Below are 22442 nucleotides of genomic sequence, written 5' to 3'. Positions count from 1 at the left end.
AAGTAGTATTCCATGGTAAAGATGTGTCATAGTTTAACTGTTTACTTGTTGAAGCACATCTGGGCTGGTTCTAGTCTTTGGTTCCTGATCCTGTTTTTGTATAAAGTATTATTGATAAACAGCTGTGACCGTTTGCTTATTTTGTCTATGGTTACTTTCCAGAGTTGAATAGTTGCACCAGAGACCATGTGGCTCACAGCCTAAAATATTTGCTGTCTGGCCCATTATTGAAAATGCTTGACAACTGTATTCTGAGCATGTGAATTAATGTGTACTAATCTGCTTAACTTTTAGAACATTTTAATGCTGTTGTTACCATCATTATTCTCATTTTGCAAAGATATTGCAGCACAGAGAAATTAAGCAATTTGCTCAAGGCCAAATAGCTGAGCCAGGTTTTGAACCCAGGCAGTCTGGCTGTAGAAACTACCTCTTAACCAGTCCTGTTCGCAATTAATAGAAAGATAGGGGAGCTCAAAACTGGAAAGGGACTAGAGAGGTAGCAGCCAAACTATGCGGGGAGGGGAATCTCTTTGAAGGCTGAGGGATAATAGGATTTAGCCTGTGGTCATTTGCTTTCTTAGGAGAATAATGCTTGGAACAGTGCTAAAACTTCTCACTAATTTGAATTTAGTAATACCACATAGGACTTTCTACATTTTCTACATATTTCCAGTATTTAACTAAGGCCCCCAGTCCTGGTCACCTGGTTTCCACAGCTCCACTGGCAACTGAAAATTAGCACAGCCATTGTTTTCTTTTGCTTATCTCCCAGGGATTTGGAGTTAAGTAGGGCCCTGGTCCTAGAAAAACCTCTCTGGACTGGGGGGAGGTGAAATGGTGGCCTTTAAACAAAATACATTCTTCTCCTCATTTTAGATGGGAAGACTTATGCCCAGCTAAGAAGATTTGGGCCTCCCTTTAGGACAATCAACTATCTTGATTTTCCCAGGACTGAGAATTTCTTTTTAATTGAAATATAGTTGACATTTATTAAGGTTTCAGGTGTACGACAGAGATCTGACAATTATAAACGTTATGAAATGCTCACCACCATAGTGTAGTTGCCATCTGTCACCATAAAAAATTATTGCAATATTACCGCCTCTATTCCCTATGCTGTACTTTCTATCCCTGTGACTTATTTATTTTATAGCTGAGAGTTTGTGCTTCTTAATCTCCTTCACCTATTTCACCCATCTCCCCAAACCCCTCCCCTCTGGCAACCACCAATTTGTTCTTGTATTTATGAGTCTGTTGATGCTTTTGTTTTGTTTTTCTGATTCCACACAGAAGTGAAGTCATACAGTATTTGTCTTTCTCTGACTTATTTCTCTTAGCATAATACCTTCTAGATCCATCCATGTTGCATTTTATTTATTTTATTTTTTAAAAGATTTTATTTATTTATTCATGAGAGACACAGAGAGAGAGAGAGAGAGAGAGAGAGAGAGAGAGAGGCAGAGACACAGGCAGAGGGAGAAGGAGGCTCCATGAAGGGAGTCTGATATGGGACTCGATCCTGGATCTCTAGGATCATGCCCCGGGCTGAAGGCGGCACTAAACTGCTGAGCCACCTGGGCAGCCCCATGTTGCATTTTAAAGTTGCAGTAGCCACTCCACTTTTGGAGTAGGGAATTTGACTTTTTGTGTTTGGAACTTAGATGGACTTAGCCATGTAAACAATGCTCCCATCCTTAGGTTTCTAAAACTGCAGAACCAGATAGCTCATTTATATGATGGGTAAACTAGGCTTTAGGGAGTTACATAGGCAAAGCCAGCCATCATTTATGACATATTTTCTTTGGGAGACATTCATTCATCTTCAAGACTGGGAGTTTGTTTCTTGGCCTATCAGACCCCTATACTTAAAAAGGATCTTAAAGTAATTTGCTAGGGAGAGCATTCTTATTTCAAAGGTAGGGGCTTATTGGACAGTCTAGCCGACCAACATTGCCCAGCAACAGAAGGGGATAGGAGCTTGGGTTTTTAAAATTTGCGTTTTCTGTAGTTGCTTTAGTATTTTGACTGGAGTCTTTTACTCTGGGAATAAGTTATAGTTTCTGCTTAAGCAAAGTTGTTTATTTTGTTGTGGTAGGACGACTCTGCCTTTGATTTGATTGTATATTTCCAAGGCTTTATTTTCTTCAAAGAAAGAAAGATAGGGCTAACAAGATCTTCCATGAACAGTCTGAGGTTGTCATCACAGACTGATTAGGTAGGTGGTCAGACAAAAGCAGTGATTTCTACTAGTAATGGTGATAATACTTAATATATCTTTAAATTTTTAATTAACAGTAGTGGGGAGATTTTTATCTTTATTAAAAGAGGGGTGTTGGTTAAGTCATCAACCTCAGGAGGAAAAAGATTAAACACAAGTTTATATTCTCTCCAGACCCAAAGGTACCTACAAAATGTACCCATGTTATCTTCTAGTATGATCATGCCTCTGTGTGTGTGTGTGTGTGTATGAGAGAGAGAAATTCAAGCTCCAAGAAGTTGTGACCTTCCAAGGTAGTTCAGCCCATAAACACTAAGGAGCCAAGAAGCAATTCTAGTTCTTTCATATACATGAAACATGATGATCTTCTTGGCAGCCAGGATGGCGTGTATCCAAGGTGGAGGTAGGGATAAGAGAAATTATAGTAAAGGATTTTACTATAAGAGGAGAACTTTTTTGGCTCCACTTAAGTGTACACTTTTTCTTTCATGGTAGTTAGAGCCTTAGATGAACTGTTAGTTAGGTTCAGTAATTCAATTAAGACACTTTTATCTATGTCCAGTTTGTTTCCTTGTGGACTAGAGAATTGGACTTTTTGGTTGAGGTTATTGTTGATGTGGGAAATGATTATAACGTCTTTGCCTTCCTGGCATTCCAATAAAGAGGGTGGAGAGTACAAGGAGAAATACCAGCGGAAAAATATTATGCACTAACCTATGTCGCACAGAACCATTTATGCTACAAAGAGCATTGTATCATTCTGGACGAGTCTAAGTATATCTAGACTCAGATCTTTACTTCTGGGACATTCAACTGCTTGTTTTGCAGCAAAAGTAAAAACATCTAGAAAATATGTAGTGGCCGTTTGGTTTAAACAACTCGTCCTGTGTAATTCCTCAACAAATAGTGCTGCTTTATAAATCATGAAATCTGATCAAGCGCCATTTTTTAAAAGGCTAAATTACGAAATTGTTTTGAATATGTCTGGTGAGAATGATAATCTGGACTTGACGTTGTATTTGTCCTAGCCAGTGCACACAGATATCACAAATACATCTCTAATAATTACTCATCTAAAAAGCAAGATTGACATAGGTGAAGACAGAGAGGACTAATGTGAGACTCAGTGAGCCCGTATGATATTACAGATTTAGTAACAAATCATCCACTTAGGTTTAATTTTCCACACTGACCCGAAGGTCGGCTCTGCTCAGAGATGGGGAAAGTATTATCGTTCTTGGATTAAAGTCCAAAACCTAATGCTCAGAGCAGAAAATGCATGATCATTTGGTAATCAACAGCTGACATAAAATTATCATTCTGCCTGAATTCAGGGGGGATAATGTGGGGGGAAGACTTTTTGTGAATCAAGCACTGAGTTCTATTCTTTACCTGGTGATTTTGATTTTAAGCAAGTTAACTTTCCTCCCACAAATACTCAAAGCATTTGTACCTTTGCCATCATTGCTTGGAGTCGCTAAAACATCCTGTGCCTCAGTCACCTCCTTACTCAGTAAAATAAGGACATTATCTTCCAGGCTCCGTGATTTTTTTTTTTTTAACAGCTTTATTGGGATGTAATGCAGATATGATAAAATCCACTTATATTTGGTGCAGAACATTTCTATCATCCTAGAAGGAGAGACCTTGTGCCTATTTGCAGTCACGCCACATTCCCACCCCCAGCTCTAGGCAACCACTAATGTACTTTGTCTTTACAGATTTGCCTTTTGTGGACATTTTATTTAAAAGGAATCGTACAATATGTAGTCACTTGTGTCCGCCTTCTTGTACTTAGCTTAACGTTTTTGAGATTCATCCATATTATAGCATGTATTTCATATTCTTTTGTATGGGTATACCACATTTTATCCATTCATCAGTTGATAGAGGTTGGGTTGTTTCCATTTTTTGGCTATTACGGGCAATGCAGTTATGGAGATTCAAAGAAACTGCTGTGCTATTTTAAGAAACTGCTTTCCACGGTGGCTGCACCATTTTATGTTCCCATCAGCAATGTATGGGGGTTCCAGTTTCTCCTCATCTTTGACAACATTTACTATTATCTATATTTTTGATTACAGCCTAGAATCTAGTGGGTGTGAAGTAGTATCTCACTATGGTTTTGATTTGCACTTCCCTAATGACAATGATGTTGAGAATCTTTTCATGTGTGTATAGTCCATTCATGTATCCTCTTTGGTGAAATGTCCATTCAGATCTTTTGCACATTTTTAAGTTGGGTTTTTCATCATCTTATTAATGAGTTTTAAGAGTACTTTATGTATTCTGGTTACAGGTCACATGTATAATACACATATTTTCCCCTGTTCTGTGGCTTGTCTTTTGGTTAGCTTGATGGTATCTTTTGAAATGCGAAGTTTTAAATTTTTGGTGAAGTCTAATTTGTCATTGTATTCTTTTTCCATGATCCTTTGACCATGTGTTGCCCAATCATTTTACCCCTCTTGAAGGAACTTTTAGGTCCTGGGACATTGGGTGTGTTAGCTTTATGATGTTCTCCAATGGGTCAGGCTTATTTTCAACATTTGAATACATGGGCTACAGAATAAGTGTTCTTCATTAAACTTACTGTTTTTGGAAAATTCATGTCAGACTTGTTTACCTTCTTTTAGAATAAGTTAGCATCTGCTGCAGGTACTGTTGTCATCCTGAGCATTGATGTTTTTTGTGAGGTTTTACTATTCAGTGCTGATTTATGAAAAATTAACATTTGAATAGGGGAAGTAGTTTCATTTCATCATTGTCCCATTTAGCCTTATGTATTCTTTTGTCCAAAAAAACACCATTCATAAATTATTTTCAAAACATCTAAGGTTAATTGCCAAGTAATTTTTATGGTTAAAATAACTAAGACGCTAGAGATAGATTTTATCAGAGATAGATTTTTAGGAGGTTGTGACAGCTATGTTTTATGAGAAAGAATAAAACCAACTTTGTATTCCAGAACTTGTATTTTGTATCATAAATACAGCCAGGTCAGTCCCACAGGTTCTACAAGATCAGGGTTTCTGAGCCTTAGCACTGTTGACACTTTGTTGTGTAGGTGCTATCCTGTGCATTGTAGGATGTTTAGCAACACTCTTGGCCCCCGCCTACTAGCTGCCAGTAGCATCTCCCAACTTGTGACTACCCAGCAATGTCTCCAGATATTGATGTGTCCCCTGGAGGGGCAAAATCACCCCCCTCATAAAAAATCAGCTTTAGATGTATATCTAGAACTGATTTTGAACCAATAAGTATTAGTAATTAAATTCAGAGAAGTCCCTCCCCCCCATATGGGAAGGAATTGTCCATGAGCTGTGCGGCTGATAAAGCAGTGCTGTGTCCACGTGCTGTGGGATTGGTAAAGCCAACTTTGCACGCAGCCCGTAAAACACAGAGGCTGGTTCCTCCTTGGCCCTCACTTCTCCATATTCTCTCTCCCCTTTCGGCCAGCGTCTTCCTGTTCTTTCGGGCATGTTTGTCTCCCTGCGTTGTGAGGTCTTCTGAGGGCAAGCCAGACCATGTTTTCTCCCATCCCCTCCCTCCAGTTATTTTAAGACGAAGCCGTGGTGACCAATTCCAGATGGTTACTGGGAGAAAGTGAACCTCAGTTAAAGGAGGAGGACTGAGTTAGATTCCCCCTGCCCCAACTTGAGAACTTTTCCACCATGACATAAAAAGCCCCCAAGTGTGTGGAGAAGTGAATTTCCGAGTGTGACCAGAGAGGAGGAGCGCGTGCGGAAGAGGTAATCAAGTGGTGTAAGCAAACAAGACCTGCTGCATTCTCGTGGAGGCTGGTGTGCAGCCCTAACCCGGCCGTCTGCCCTCGGCCGCCTAATACTGCCCCAGGCAGCTGTGCTCAGACTGAAGCTAATGCTGCGTCTGCTTGCTCTTGCTTGCTCCAGGAGGCCGCGGGATGATACTTCGAGAATCACAGATGGATTCTGCGCCCATTTGTCTGTGCGACGTCCCGACCCCTAAGGTTGCCGCTGAACCTTCCAGCATCACACGGGCTGGGAAGGCCCTTTACGTTGCAGCTGTAAATTCTGCCCCTGCTACTTGGGGAATAATCTGTTCATTCATAACTGTGTCCGGTTGGTTCATAACAGAGTATTTGACAGCAGCACCCACCTCATAGGACATTCTCACGAAATCGTGGCCGTGAAATTGTAAGGAGTTGCAACAGTGCAGAGCCATTGTGATTTTTAAAGGTCTCTCTTTGCCTTTCGTCGCTGGCTCATGAAAACTCTTTCATGTTTTTTTCCTAAATCACATTTTACTCCATTCTTTTCTCTCATAATGGCTACTTTCCCCTTCAACTGACGTCAGACTCTGCTGCCTCCTATAATTTTCCTAATTGCTTTCTCTTCTGTTTCGGTCTGTGCCTTAACAATGGAAAAGCAACATTTGAGAAGGCATATTTTGGGAAGGGAGGGGCCCGAACGGTTTAGGGAGGTGGTGATTTCCTAATTGCACTTGCCCTTACCAGCTCTCCTCAGTGCATCTCTGACTCAGCCTCTTGTCCATGTGCAAACACTTGACCTGGGGAGGAGGGAAGAGCGTTACCGAGGGCCACCCTGTGTCCAGTGCCTGCCTGCGCCTTCTCACGCACGGTTTCAGTTAATCTGCAAGAAGCCATTTGAGAGGTGTGTCCCCTTGTACCATGAGGAAATGAGACACACAGAGGTTAATTTGTCATTCTCACGGAGGGCCAGCATTCAGATGAAGGTCTGTCTCACCCCAGGTCTGTGCCGTCTGTATATTATGGCTTTTTCTGTTGTGGCTAGTACTGCCAGCTACAGAGTGGAGAGAGAGGGATCTTGGGTCCCCAGAAGAGTGGATACCATGAAAGACGCTTGTATCTGGGGTGGGAGGTTATGATACCTCCCTATAGGCAGCTTCAGTTCAGTGAGAAAGAATAAAACCAGAAGAGTACTGATTTCTGGAAGAATCATCTTGGTTTTGAGTGGCAGCTGTTGTTTCCCTCTGGACATAGAAAATATGATTTAACCACTGGACAATGTCTCATTACAAAGAATGTCATGATTAGTTAAGGGAACATTAATTCTGGTATCAAGAGTGTCCTTCATTCTACTACTGAAGAAGACAGGAATAATCCAAAGCAGTATCCATGCACTTAGTTTAGAATGGACTTGTTTTGGGGTGCCGGGGTGGCTTAGTTGGTTAAGCAATCGACTCTTGATCTATGCTCAGGTCTTTTTTTTTTTTTTTTTTTTTTTAAAGATTCTATTTATTCATGACAGACACACAAGAGAGGCCAGAGACATAGGCAGAGGGAGAAGCAGGCTCCTCACAGGGAGCCTGATTCAGGACTCGATCTCAGGACCCTGGGATCACGCTCTAAGCTGAAGGCAGGCAGACACTCAACCACTGAGCCACCCAGGTGTCCCATATGCTCAGGTCTTGACTTCAGGGTTATGAGTTCAAGCCCTGCATGGGGCGACTGGAACCCACTTAAAACACACAAACAATAGAATGGATTTGTTTTGTCTTTTTTGGTTGGAGTGGATAGGTAAGGGGGTAAGAGTAGTGTGTTTGTGAGAGAGAGAGAGATTGAAGATGGATATTTTCAGTGTCATGGGAATTCACCTTGGAACTTCAGTTTGCTTTCTCATTCATGCTAAAGAGAATATCACTCCTTATTTTTTTAAAAGATTTTATTTATTCATGAGAGACACACTGAGAGAGGCAGAGACCTAGGCAGAGGGAGAAGCAGATTCCCTGTGGGGACCCGGGCACAGGACTTGATCCCAGGACCCCGGGATCAAGCCCTGAGCCAAAGGCAGATGCTCAACCACTGAGCCACCCGGGCATCCCTGTCATCTCTTATTGATTCTGAACTAAAGAAAGCTAGATGCCTCCTTCCAAATTTACACTCTGAGGGAAGCAACATTCAGATAGAAGAAGCACAAAGCGGGTGTGAGGATGAAGGAGTGGCTGAGCTGACATGCTTCCTTGGCATACAGCTTTCTTCAACTCTCTTGAATCTTGCTTGTCACTAACTTGCCATGTGGGACTGTAGGGGAAATAAGTTCATGAAAGCAGTGAGAAGTAAATAGGAGTTGCTGGAGAATTGATGGCTATGTATAACAGTTTCTCAAACAGGGAAAGAGATTTATACTTGCACTTAAAACCGGGGGAAAGGTTTATACTTGCTACTGGAACTGGGTTGACATTTAACTTCTCATCTGAAAACACTACAGATTAACTATTTTAAGCTGTGAGACCAAGTTTGTGGTAACAGACTGGCAGTTAATCATCTAGTATTTGTCTCTTTAAAAATGATGTATTGCAGCTCCACCAGGTGGCTGCCAACAGTGTGAATGAGACAGGCCAACATCCACCAGGAGAAGGGAGGAGGTACTTTTGATTTTACTTGTGCATCTTTTTGACTACATCAAAAGTCAGCTTAGTGAAGGCAAAGAAGGGAGACTATTGCCGGTTTTTCTAGGAAGTCTGGCAAAAACAAAAACAACAACCATTTGATCACTGTGACTCACTTTTGACATATAAATGGCCAAAAGCCATACATAGATTTTGAATGAGTTAATTGTGCTTCAGGCTCATATATCCTGGTGCCCTTGTTCTGGCTCTTATTTTTGGTTTTCATAAAAGAACAGGTGATACTGTAGGCCCATAGGTTGGTTTTGGCTTGTGAGCTGTGAGCATTGGACACTTGAGTGTGATCTAGCTCAGATGCCAAATACCACATGCACTGCATCACTGGGTAGTACGAAAAAAATGCTGGTGGCCTGAATTTCGTTTTAGGTTCTTCTCCTTTAGGCAAGTGGCTTCTTTCTCTCTCTCTCTCTCTCTTTTTTTCTTTTCTTTTTTTTTTTTTTTGGCCCTCAGTTTTCCCATCTGTGAAATGAGTAAACCGTCTGGCTGATCTCCAGAAACTCTTCGTCATGTGCATAAGCGTTTGAGCAATTTTTGTTTTAATCTGGAAAAGAATAAACGTGTTAGACGTTTGAAACCAAATAGAGATGAGCGAGAAAAGCTATATTCAGTGTAGACATTTACATTTTTTAAATTAAACTCTACATTATGATATCGATGACAAGAAGAATGAGACTGTTCACTCTTTTCTAGTTGGGAGATGGCACAGATGTGATAATAAAGTCCATATGCAGCCTCGCCGAAAGTATCTGATTAGACATAAAATGTTAAAAATAAAAGAATCTGATAAGTAAATTGAGCTATCAAGTAATTCTAGTCAGCACAAGGAGTAAGGAACAAACCACACACAGCCAGCTAGGAAACACTAAAAGGTGAAATTTGTTTTCCCAACTTAGTGGTTCTGTTCTCATCTAGGTTTTAGGGACAAGAGGAATTGCTTCTTTCTGTGTGTTTAGTAAATATCTTCATCATTTGAAAATCAGAGAGAGTGTAAAATTGAAATTTTAAGAGCTCTGAGTAGCACACATTGGTTTGCTGCCTTGTGTTCTACACATTGATTAATAAATTGAACCATCCTTAATGGATTCAAATATCCTAAATTGCAGTTGAGTAAGAAGATGGCACCTTAATTGATTTTATTTTTTCATGTTAGTTGAAGACACTGGTTCCAAAAAAGTGTAACTGAAATTTTCTTCCAATTTTCTTAACAACACTTGGAGTTTGGGAAATAATAAGGAATTGGTTGTGGTGATGGTAGGAGTCCTCGTCCCATGCTCCTTGTACTTTGCCCCTTAACAACATGTGGACTCAGTATTTTACCCTTTGTGCTTCTCCACTTAAAACAGTTAATTCGTTATTTTAAAAAATTACCTATGAATGAAGAAAACTGATTCCATATGGTGGCTCCTCCTACCCTTAAAAAAATCAGTTTATACATTTTTTGCTACTCCCCTTGGTTTAGTTTGCCTTCTTCCATATGTGCTTTTATCGGCATATTGCTGTGCCACCTGCTTGAAGTTTGGAAGATTAGCTTTGAATGCAACATAGACTTTGATCTAGGGTTTTTTTTTTTTCCCCCGTGAGACATTTACATGAAAAAAGAATCTTTGTCATGCTTTATCTGTTCTTCCTGCTATTTCCTATCTGAACTTGTCATGATGCTACATGAAGGACATTGCAGCTGGTTGCTGTGGAATTGATTGATAATTAATAAAAGATAACTTTAGGTAGAAATTAAGCAGCAAGAAGTGCTTGATTTCTTAAAGAGACAAGATAAATTCAGATTTTCAAATATTGGCACAGACCTCATGGTAATTTAAAAGTAACAGTTCTGGTTGTGGTGAAAATTTTGGAAAGTTAGTTTCACAATGTGCCATATGTCAAATGTCGTCTTAAATTTATTTTAAATCTACTTTTTCTATTTTAATTAAAAAAGGGGGTTTTGTTTTCAGACTAGTTCTTCCTAGTAACCACATGATGGAAGTTTACCAATGAAAAAGCGTGCATATGTGCACATACACACTTTATATGTTATTATACATTATTTCGAGCAGTCTTTTAGACTAAATAATTTCCTCATATCTTTTTGTTGAACAGAAACTATGGCAGTGCTCCAAGTATATAATCTTAGCTCTGGAATTGAAAGTTTAGCTTCTAGTTTTTTGCATCTTGTTAATTGTGAGTTCGAGGGATATTTTATATGTTCATCTTTGTTAGCATCAAAAAGGAATTTGTGGCCATTTTGCCATATATTTTTATAATAACCCAATTTTAGTGGCATGTTATTTTACTTCTCTAAGCTTACTTTCCACATCTGTATAAAACAGAGGTTGTGGGTATGAATGTGAGAGATGGGAGTTTAGGTTAGAACAATTTCTAATGTTTTTCCACTTCTGAATATTTTATGGCATTATGGAAGCAGACTGCTTCAGTGGTTCCATGACCTCGTCTGTATTTGTTCATCACTGACTTGGCCTTTACTGTAAGAATTTTGTTAGTTATAGCCATGCTGCACATGGGTTTCTGAAAGATTTAGTTATATTGTAAATAATTAAATGTGCTTGGCTATTATGTATTTAAATTATGCCCAAAGTGTCTTTAGCAAACAAAAATTGGAGTTGGCCTTCAAAGAATTTGAACAAGGCTGAATGTAAATGGAATAGGGGTCATTTATCAGTATCCATTCTTTTATGAATTAATGTGTAAGCATTTGGCCCAAGGAAGATGGGTAGCTTTTATTTTATTAATGGTTTAGTCTTACTGCTACCTTCTTTGTAACTTGCAATAAGGACAGAATAGGTACAGATTCTTGAAGATTCTTGTAACCTTCCATCTCACATGAATACGTAAGCAATAAAATAAATGTAAGCTGTTAATCTCTTTTGCTTGCTCTTTATGGGTGTTTAGGTAGATGACTGTTTTGTCTCCTATGTAATCTAGCCACAGTAATTTTTGTGTTCTTAAAGAACAAAAGCCAATGAGTTAAATTATGTCACTATTACTTTTCTAATCAAATGATAGAGAAGAAAATGCCCTGATAAATGGGAGGCCTTTTGAAATCCTTACACAAAGAAAAGTAGCCGAAGTACCATATTAATGTGGTGTATATATATATATATTTTTTTTAAGATTTACCCATTCATTTGAGAGAGAGTGTGAGTGGGGGAAAGGGCAGAGGGAGAGAATCTTCAAGCAGACTCCCCACTAAGTGAGGAGCCTGATGTGGGACTCAACCCCACGACTCATGAGATCATAACCTGAGCCAAAATTAAGAGTCTGGACACCCAACCAGTCGAGCCACCCAGGTGCCCCATCTGGTATGTGTATCAGTTTTGCATTTTCCATGATAATGTTGTGTCCTTTGTTTAGATATCCTTGGAGCAGAGGATCTTATTGTGGAAGTGACTGCCGATGATGCTGTGAGGTTTTATCCCTGGACCATTGATAATAAATACTATTCAGCAGATATCAATCTATGTGTGGTGCCAAACAAATATCTCGTCACTGCAGAAATCGCGGAGTCTGTACAAGCATTTGTGATTTACTTTGACAGCACACAAGTAAGATTTGGTTAGCCCAGGACCTTGAGTAAGAAGTTATTTGGTGCTTTCTTTTTTCCCCCTGCTTTTCCCATGAGTTCTCTTAATTGTCTCTTCTTCTGGTTGTGTTTGTATGTTTGTTTTCCCTCCCTCTAGAAATCTGGTCTTGATAGTGTTTCTTCATGGCTTCCGCTGGCAGAAGCATGGTTACCTGAAGTCATGATCTTGGTCTGTGACAGAGTGTGTGAAAATGGTAAGGCACGCCAATGAGACTGTGATTGGTACATACAATTGCTGTCCCTTGGTAAATAAAATACTTTTGTTTTCATAGAAGAGTATATCTCCTGTGATTATATTACTTTATGGAAGTATTTTCAGCTACTTCTGTTTGGAATCTTGTAATATTTACATTTTACTTTTGAGAATGGACACTTTGGGTTCAAGAAATCATTTTTTTCCTATTTATTTTGGATGCCTTTAGAATAACTTACATCAGGGGTAACATCGAGATTTGTGGAGAGTATTGCAGCAATATTCTATTTTTAAAATTTTTTACTTATGAGGACTCTTTTGCACATTAGGTGTAAACCGGCAAAAAGCTCAAGAATGGTGTATCAAACATGGCTTTGAATTGGTAGAACTTAGCCCGGAAGAGTTGCCTGAGGAGGATGGTAAGTATTTATGTGTCAGGAGAAACATGACATTTAGATTCAGTAATGAGGGAATATTTTAATCCAGGGAAGAATCAAAGTGAAATTCAAAAAACATTTTTTCCTCAGCTGTTTGAAAAGATTTGTGCAAAACCCATTGGTGTGGTCTTACTATTAACCAAATCCATTTTTTTTTTTTTTTGCTTTACCACATGTGTTAGGACTTTTCAAATATTGTTTTTATTTCTTATAGATAAAGATAGAGATTTCTACCTTAAATCTTAGTCATTTCACCAATCTCTTATCCTTTGTCCACAGCCAAAAAAAGATTTGACTTCTACTCATAAATAGTTAAAGTTTATGTTCCTTATTTTGAATTTCTCCTATCCTAAGGCTGAAGTCCCAGGAACTTTAGAGGGCATGACAGCCCTGTCTTTATGTCCTATTTTATGTGAAACCAAAAACAGACCCAGAATACCACCACTACCTCCCACCCCCACCCCTGGGGTAGCTCTTCACTTTACTCTGGACCTTCTGTTTCTTCCCTTCCTCTGCTCTTCTTTTCAACTTCTCTCCTTCCAAGTACACCTGTGCTAGCTGCTGTGGGACCTATTAAGACAAGACAGGTTTTGGCCCACCAAAACCTTATAGTCTAGTGCAAGAGATAAACACGGATATGAACAATTGAATTGCCAAGTGGAATGTCATAAATATTTTAAAAATGTACTGGTGCTGTGATATTTAGGAGATGAGGGAGATTATTTCTGTTTCAAAGATTCAAAATTCAAAAGACTGTGTTGGCATCATGAACTTTCACATGTCACTTGCTCCATAAGGAAGAAATAAGAAAGGTCCTGGGCTTGTAATGAGACTATCAGTAGGGACATGGCATTGAGAAGATATCAGTTGTTGCAAAAGACATTCTAAGAGACAACCAATGTGAATGAAAGTACATAGATAGGATATAAGTAATCATTTCGTGAAACCTATTTTTTTTTTTTTAATGAAATTAAGAAATCTCTTTTTATATTCTGGCTTGCTTAGAATTTTTCCAAAATGTTACCTTTGGGAATAAAACCCTGCCAGAGAATAGGATAAAAAGGCTGATTTTTCTCCCTGTCATTTTTTTTTTTTTAAAGATGTTATTTACTTATTGAGACAGAGAGAGAGAGAGAGGCAGAGACACAGGCAGAGGGAGAAGCAGGCTCCATGCAGAGAGCCTGACGTGGGATTCGATCCAGGGTCTCCAGGATCACGCCCTGGGCTGCAGGTAGCGCTAAACTGCTGTGCCACCGGGGCTGCCCCTCCCTGTCATTTTTAATAATTGAAAATTAACAGGTACAGTTTCTCTTCCCACATCTTTCCAGATCCCCTAAACTTATGCCTTGTTTTATGTTTGTGGGCATGTACAAAATTGCTTATTTCTGACACTAGAATTTTCTTTTTCCTGTTTCCTGTTGTCCTTGAAAGTCCACATTTGAGTCATTTATTTAAATCTGTTTTTATTTTGTAATTTATTCTCCCTTACACCACCACACATCTCCTTGCTCCTTGTCTGAACAATGTGCTTGTGTTAATTCAGCTTAATATTAAAATAGATTTTTTTTTAAAGATTTTATTTATGTATTCATGAGAGACACACACAGAGAGAAGCAGAGACACAGGCAGAGGGAGAAGCAGGCTCCATGCAGGGAGCCCGACGTGGGACTCGATCCTGGGTCTCCAGGATCATGCCTTGGGCTGAAGGTGGCGCTAAACCACTGAGCCACCCAGGCTGCCCTAAAATAGATTTTTGACATATCTTTAGGTGAAGTTATGAAATCCTCCCTAGAATTTTTAAACACAAACTGTATACTTTGTATGCATGTATTCTAACTCTGGTATGAAACTTTCTGCATGTTTGGATTAGATTTCATCTTACTGGTTCTAGCTCCTTATTTCAGACCATATTTTTGGTTTCTGGCTCTGCCATCTGAAGTGTTAGTTATCCTTTTAAAAACTGAATCGTTCATAGTTCAAGTAAACATACCTTCTGTTTCTTCATTTAAACATTGATGATGATAAAACTCATCTTGGTATTTTCAGTTTCATCCTCGTCATATTTCTCTTAGGTTGTTACTGCTGTCCTTCAGGCACCGTGTTAGGTGGTGATTTCTGCCTAGAGGGTTTGTTACATCAGCAAATTTATCAGTTCCAGGGCCTCTTCACTCTGGGAGAGAGGTGTGCAGAGTGGCATCAGCCCCACTCTTCTTGGAGAATAGCATACGTGATTTGCCCTTATCAAATAGCTAACAAGTTATAGAACCTGAGTTCCAATTCAGATTTTCTGACTTCTAGTTCTGTGCCCAGCCAGGCCATTAGACACAAGTTCTAGGTGGATTGTGCTCTGTAAGCTCTTAGGAGACTTTCTCCTCCAACCACATGAAAACTAATTTTCCCATTATCTACCATATTCAGTCTTACAACACTTCTTTCCATCCTACACCTATCTACAAGCTAAGAACATCACCTATTCGTATGCTAACTGGGATTACCACCCGTTATTTTGAGTAGTATCAGTTAAATTCCAGAAGCAGGGTAGTACCAGTACTAACCCCAGCTAAACTAAATTGGTGGTTTTTATCTTTAATGACCCTTGCCTGTCTCCTACACTTAATGGTTATAGTAATTTTACTTCTCTTAAACTATCTTTCTCTGATCAACAAATTGTTCTCTGAATACCTATTATAAATAGTAATAGTTATTCTGTGGTTCCCAAGAGAAGGTAGGATATTTACAGCATTTTATGGCATACCAAGAGGATCATTCCTGCCTTCAGGAAACTCATTCTCCATAAAGAGCCAAAATTGGTGTTTCCAGTGCTATGCCAGGATTGTGTAATTAACAGGAACTAACATTTTCAGGAGGATATGAGTGGATTCCATTAGTGAGGTGATAGAGATGACTTTATCATAGAAACCTTTTGTAGTGTGCATTTGTTTCATTGTTTTAGTTTCTAGGATATTCTTATCAGGAACTCTGAGCTTTGTATTTATGTTTTTCTTTACTACCTAGGTTACAATGTGAAGTACCAACTGAGCAAGATGACTAAGCCACAGTTATTTAAAATGATGTCTTGGGGGATATACCTATATGTGTATAAATGTATGTATAAATATATCTATTTCTTCTTCCTGATTAGATGACTTCCCAGAATCTACAGGCGTAAAGCGAATCATTCAAGCCTTGAATGCAAACGTGTGGTCCAATGTAGTGATGAAGAATGGTAAGTAACTTGGCACTAAAAGTCCTAAGGAGTTTTTTTTCTCTTGTTCCTTGGACCTTTTACATTATCTGTATATATGTGGAAACCATTAAGATCATATAAAAGCTGTAGATTGGTTCAATTTTAAGTCCCCAGCTAAAGGAAGAGCCAAAAGTAATATTTCTAAGAATTTATAATATGTGTTTGTTAATTCCATAAGAATTTAGGAACTTAGAGCTTGCTTATAATAAGCCTAGCATCGTCTTTGACTTTAAGAAATACTCTCAAAATTGTAAAATATGAACCCTATGCCTAAGGACTTCACGGTCCAGCTGTGGAATCAATGTGTGTACTTTTACCATGCTAGGTAACCATGCAAGGCAATCTTTGATGTGTGCAGGTTGGCAGAAGTAGTAAACACATAGTGGTCAGAGATGTGGTCTTTGCCGTTGGGCATGAGGATAGAGAGAGGGCATCAAGGTGAAAGTAGATAGAGGTCAGCAGTAGTGTTCACAGGATGGTCAAGATTTGGGTTGTTGAAGGTGGGGAGTGACAAGCAGGGGAGGAAGCATGGCATCAACAATAATGGTTGTGTGTTCCAGGGTCACTTAGCAGTTGGAGCTAGCTTAGAAGAGGGAGGCCTAAATGCTAGGCAGGACAATCTGGACTTTTCCCTGTAGTTATTGGTGAGTCATTAGAGCTTTTTTACCCAGAGAGTGATGCAAAGAAGTTGGCATCTTTCAAAGGTTATTGTCATGGGAACATGCAGGTGAGTTTGGCAGTTGAAGCTGGTAAAGGTAGAGCCTGAAGACAAGGAAACCAGGCAGAGTGAGTTAGTGGGGCCCGGGCTGACATGATGGAAGGTGGCCCTGAGGCGGGAAAGCCAGAGTTGACATGCAGCATGCAGGGGGTGGGCTGGTTGGTGCATGCTGCCCCCTCACTTTTGGCATCCGTGTGCTGAGGCTGTGGTTGCAAAGGACCACATGCTGGCTGCTTAGTCTGATAGGTACTTACTGTCTCCCAGCTCTAGAAGGCAGGTGTGTGAAACCGAGATGCCAGCAGGGCCATGTTCCCTCCGAAGGTGCCGAGGAGGAATCTGTGTGATTTTTGCTCCTGGCAGTGCACTGGCTCTTGGCGGCATAGCTCCAGTCCTCCTACGGCATGCTCCCTGCATGTTGGTCTGTGTTTAGATTTCTTTTTTGTATATGGACAGTAGTTGTACTGAGTTCAGGGCCCACCCAACTTCAGTATAACTTCACCTTCATCTGCGAAACCTGCAGGTAAGGTAACAGGCTGAGGAACTGGGAATTAGAACTTCACCCGTTGAACTTGATGGGGGATACAGCTCAACCTCTAACGTGATCCATCTGGAATTGCTGATGGTGGGGTTCTTCTCTGTCTTGGAGCACTTGGCTGTCTCCACAGGGACCCCACGGTAGATGAAGTACTTTGGAAAAGAATGAGAAAAATCCTGTTAAAACTGAGCTTACCCCATCTCCCCTGAGATAAGAGAGTCGAGTGGAAGATTAGTTTTAGCAAAGTAGAATACTTCATCTCAATTTCCAGTTGGCACTTGAGTTTTAAGTCAGATTGGGGCCCTTTGGCTTGCCTGAGATCTGACCTGACCCACGTCATCCTTGGAGAAGCTCCTTCTGGTATAGTAAGCTGCTCCCTCCCCTTTGCTTCCCTTCGTCCTTCCTCTCCCCCTACATTATTCTTTCTCAGGGGAATCTAACGTATCTGTTGCATTGAATTGCAAAGATGGATTTTTATTCTTTCATAGTAGCAATAAAATAAGGCCCTGGTAGATTTAGATTTTAGCCTATGTTGTCATCTCCCTGTTACCAAAACACACTCAGATTGAGGCTTGGACCTTCCCATTCATTCACTGAGCAAATCCTTGTCGAGCATTTATCACGGGCATTGCCGTACACTATCTTCACTGTAAAAATCTCTTTAAGGTATGGTACATAAACTGGATCAATTTGGGCTAAAATTATATTCAGTGGTGCTTGTTAAATTTATGAGAACTATTTTCAGAGAAGCTTATTTGGCTTCTATCGCTTTTTGAAAAATCTACACCCACCCCCACCGCCCCAGTCAGTTTATACATTAAAGAAGCACTACCTTGTACTTTGCATTTATGGCTATAAATTTAGAAGCTGGACTGAATACACTTTATTACCTTGGAATTATGGTCAAAGATGTTTTGTGAAAAAATGCTGTTCTACTTGTTTTAGACACTACACAATTTCTTAAGAGAATTGCAGAGCCAAGAGGCATACTGTGGATATTTCATGACTCTTTTCCTAGAGCGTCTCTACCTTCTTTTCTCTTTAGTGTTGGTACATTGTTTTGCGGTTAACAAAAGACAAACCTACTGCCATTAGCTTAATTCCACGTTTAAGAGGATCCTGAACTATGCGGTATGAAGGAAACTTAACTATCTTCTCTATAGGAGGAGCCCTAGATGTGGAAATCCAGTGACATTTGGATACAACCCAGGTCTTAGGCAGTGTCAAGGATATCCTTGTATAGCCCCACATCTTAGATTAGAGACCGAACTCTGTGTGGTTATGGGCTAGGTCATGTTACTCTTCTAGGGTGACCTACTTCCTGTGCTCTTTACAGAGTCTTGCTTTGCTGGTGGTCTTGAGTACCCAGTGAATTGATCCTTCCTCCCAGCAGGCTTTTCTTGAAGTCTGCCAGCAGGTGCTCAGACTGGTTAAATTTGTTTCTTTAGATCTTTTTCACCCCCACTCCTTTCTCTTTTTCTTTTGTTTTTCTCTTACTTTTAAAAAATTGTGGTTAAATATACAAAGCATAAAATTTACTATGTTAACCATTTTTATGTGTACAGTTCAGAGGCCTTAAGTACATTCACATTGTTACGCAGCCATCACTGCCTGCAAGTTTTTTAAGCCAAAAAATTGTTTAAATCAAAAAGTTGGTTAACAAGGTAAAGAAAGATTTTAGAAATACTAGAGGTGTTTTTTTTTTTTTCTGGAAGTTTATCTAGTTATTTTAATAAAGGAATAAATGTTTACACAAGATTTTAGAGTATAGGAAGATAGGTAGTGTACCTAATTCATTTTAAGGCTACCTTAACAAACCCTGATCCAAATCCTTAAAGATAGTTGCCAGTAAAGAAAATTTCTCATTCGTGAACATAGATGCCACGATTTTAATAAAAATAATAGCATTTACTTATCTAGCCTTACACATTATTATGTTGTAATGAAATTTCACTTTTACCACTTTTTCTCTAAAGAATCAAGCAGCAATTTCCAGTCCTTACACTGTCTACTCAGCTGTGTGCCCTTAGATCTCATTTTGGCTGGGTTTTATATTTAATCTAGAAAATGAAGTTGAGCCCTATCCGTGGCTCCCAGCTGTGGTTGCACATTCAGATCACCTGGAACACCTTTACAGTCTATGCCTCACCCAGACTATTTATCTTGGAAGGGAGGGGCAGCTACAGTATATTTTAAGTGCCTTAGGAATTCAAATATGCAGCCCTGTCTGAGAACTACTGACATAAATGATAGTCATCTAGTTCTAACTTGTAAGAGTCTGTGCCTAATCCACGGGAGTAAATTAGGCATTTTGAAAGTGACATGAGCCCTGACAGACTTGCTTTCTCCCATTGCTAAATCACGTGTTGTTTGCAAGTCATCTCTCTGACTTACAAAGCTGGAGGAAAAAGACCAGACAGCTCAGAGTGTAGAGTCACCTAGAGGCAAAGGCAAAAATAGTGGGCACTGCCTTTCATCCATCCTTGGTGTCTAGTAGGGGCTAGTACTATGACAAAGTGGCCAGTGTTTACATAATCTGTCTTGAGATCTGAAAGAAATAATAATACAGCCTTTTATTTTTTTAAAATTCAGAGGCAGAGAGAGAGAGAGAGAGAGGCAGGCAGAGAGTCAGAGACACAGGCAGAGGGAGAAGCAGGCTCCATGCAGGGAGCCCGATGTGGGACTCGATCCCCGGTCTCCAGGATCACACCCCAGGCTGCAGGCAGCGCTAAACCGCTACACCACCGGGGCTGCCCTAATACAGCCTTTTAAAGTAGCTAACTGTGTAGGAGCATAATTGAGACCCAAGGTGTATCTGGGCCATTTGAGTTTTTCTTCTGTCTACCTCAAATCTCTCTCTGGTCTGTAATCTAAATCCAGTTTTGAATGTTAATTTCATGCACTAAAAAAATATTTATTGAGTACTTATTGTGTGCCAGGCATTATGCTGCACGCTTGGAATACATCAGTGAACAAAATGAACAAAAGTTTCTGTCCTTGTGGAGTTTTCATTCTGGTGGGAGGCAGTAGTCAATAGACAACACAATTAATAAATTACACAGTATGTTAAGAAGATGTTAAGTGATATAGAAAAAATAATAAAGCAGGTTTGGGATACTGAGATTGCTAGATAGACTGCATTATTAACTCGGGTGGTCAGGGTAGGTCTCCTTGAAAGCTTGAGATTTGAGGAAAGAGATGACGTACTTTGCCATGTGAATATTTGGGAGAAGAGCATAGCAGTCATAGGGAATAGCTACCACAAAGGCCCTAAGGGGAAAGCATGCCTGATGTGTTTGAAGTGTATTAAGGAACACACGGTGGCTGAGAGGAGAAGGTCAGAGAAAAGTGGAGGACCAGATTATTTAAGGCTTTGTAGGCCATCAGAGTAACTTTCACATTTTAAAAAAAAAAGATTTTATCTATTTGTTCATGAGAGATACAGAGAGGCAGAGACGCAGGAAGAGGAAAAGGCAGGCTCCCTGCAAGGAGTCCAATGTGGGACTTGGACAAACACAAAAATGTCATGCAGCCCTGTAAATAATTTAACGGTCAGAAAACAGCAGCCATGTCTCTGGAGAGCCTCCTTTGGCCTGGCACTATGCCTTTGGTCATTCAACCCTGGCCTCCGCCATCAATGGGTGAGTTCCATTGAATGAGGAGGTGGTGTAACTTACTCACCAGTGTCCTAGCCTCTTTTCTTTTCTCTCTTTTTCTTTTTCTTTTCTTTTCTGAAACACAGGGAGGCAGAGACATAGGCAGAGGGAGAAGGAAGCTCCATGCAGGGAGCCCAATGTGGGACTCGATCCCAGGACCCTGGGATCACACCCTGAGCCAAAGGCAAATGCTCAACCTATGAGCCACCCAGACATCCCGTAACTTTGACATTTCTTAAAGTCAACTAGGTAATCTTTAGGTCATTGAGTAGAAGAGTGATGTGATCTGACTTTAGGTCTGAAAGGATCCCTCTGGCTACTGGGCGGAGAATAAGTGATAGAGGTGAGGAGGAGCCAAGGAGATCTATTAGGAGACCATTGCAGTTCTCCAGGTGAGACATAGTGGTGGCCTGATCAGAGTTGTAGCAATGAAAGACCTAAGAACAGGTCAGATTCTAGATAGATTTTTAAGGTGGAGCTAGCATGATTTCCTGATGGGTTGGATGTGAGTTATGAGAGAAGGAGAGCAGTCAAGGACTCTGGGACCTGAGCAATCTGAAGGATGGGTGGCCATCGATTGCCATGAGGAAGCTGCAGATGAAGTTGACTTTGAGGGGCAGGGTGACATTTGCATAATTCAGCTTTGGATACATTAACCTTGAGTTGGCCACTAGACTTCCAAGTGGAGATGTCAAGCAGCCAGTTGGATAGATGTGTGGAGTGTCAAAAGAGAGGCATTTAAAACCATGAGCCTGGATGACATCTCCAAGGGGGAGTAAGTATAGTGAATAAAGTGGACCAAGGACTCAGCCCAGGATTTCCAACATGAGGAGAAAAGAAGGAACCAGCAAAAGAGACTGAGCAAGAATGACCAGCAAGGTAGGAAAGGCAAGAGAGTAGAGTCCTAGGATTAAGCAGAGTGTTCTTAAGATGGAGGGAATGGTAGCTATGCCAAATGCTGCTCATAGGTCAAGTAAGATGAGAACTGAGAATTGACCTTTGGATTTAGCAATGTCACCAGGGACCTTGAGGGAGAGCAGTTTTGGGGAAGTAGGTGTAAAAGAAATTGGGAGTGGGAAGCCTGGGTGGCTCAGCGGTTGAGTGCCTGCCTTTGGCCCAGGGAGTGATCCTGTGGTCCCGGGATCGAGTTCCACATTGGGCTCCCTGTATGGAGCCTGCTTCTCTCTGTGCTTGTGTCTCTGCCTCTCTGTCTGTGTCTATCATGTATAAATAAATAAAATCTTTAAAAAAAAAAGAGAGAGAGAGAGGAATTGGGAAGAGAGAAATTGGAGACGATGACTATCAACCTCTCTTGAAAATTTTGCAGAGAAATAGATGGAAGCTAGTGAAAAGAGCATGGCGCAGTCTTACCATGCTTTTAAGGTGAGAGCAAGAGCATGTCCACAGGCTG

The 22442-nt window shown here is 40.3% G+C and overlaps 1 protein-coding gene across 2 annotated transcripts in view; it reads left to right on the top strand.

Moving 5' to 3' along the window:
• AAGAB (alpha and gamma adaptin binding protein) overlaps positions 1-22442 on the top strand; it is a 52778-nt gene that overhangs the window by 5662 nt on the left and 24674 nt on the right. For both annotated transcript variants that reach the window (XM_072809338.1, XM_072809337.1), the window contains exons 2-5: positions 12017-12207; positions 12343-12439; positions 12768-12857; positions 16018-16101. In XM_072809338.1, coding sequence (XP_072665439.1) covers positions 12017-12207; positions 12343-12439; positions 12768-12857; positions 16018-16101 — 462 coding nt within the window. The remainder of the gene's footprint in view (positions 1-12016; positions 12208-12342; positions 12440-12767; positions 12858-16017; positions 16102-22442) is intronic.

The sequence above is a fragment of the Canis lupus genome, chromosome 32 (genome assembly GCF_048164855.1).
Source record: "Canis lupus baileyi chromosome 32, mCanLup2.hap1, whole genome shotgun sequence".
Lineage (NCBI taxonomy): Eukaryota > Metazoa > Chordata > Mammalia > Carnivora > Canidae > Canis > Canis lupus.
The sequence above is the reverse complement of the archived record's forward strand: the minus strand, read 5'-3'. Positions and strand labels throughout refer to the sequence as shown.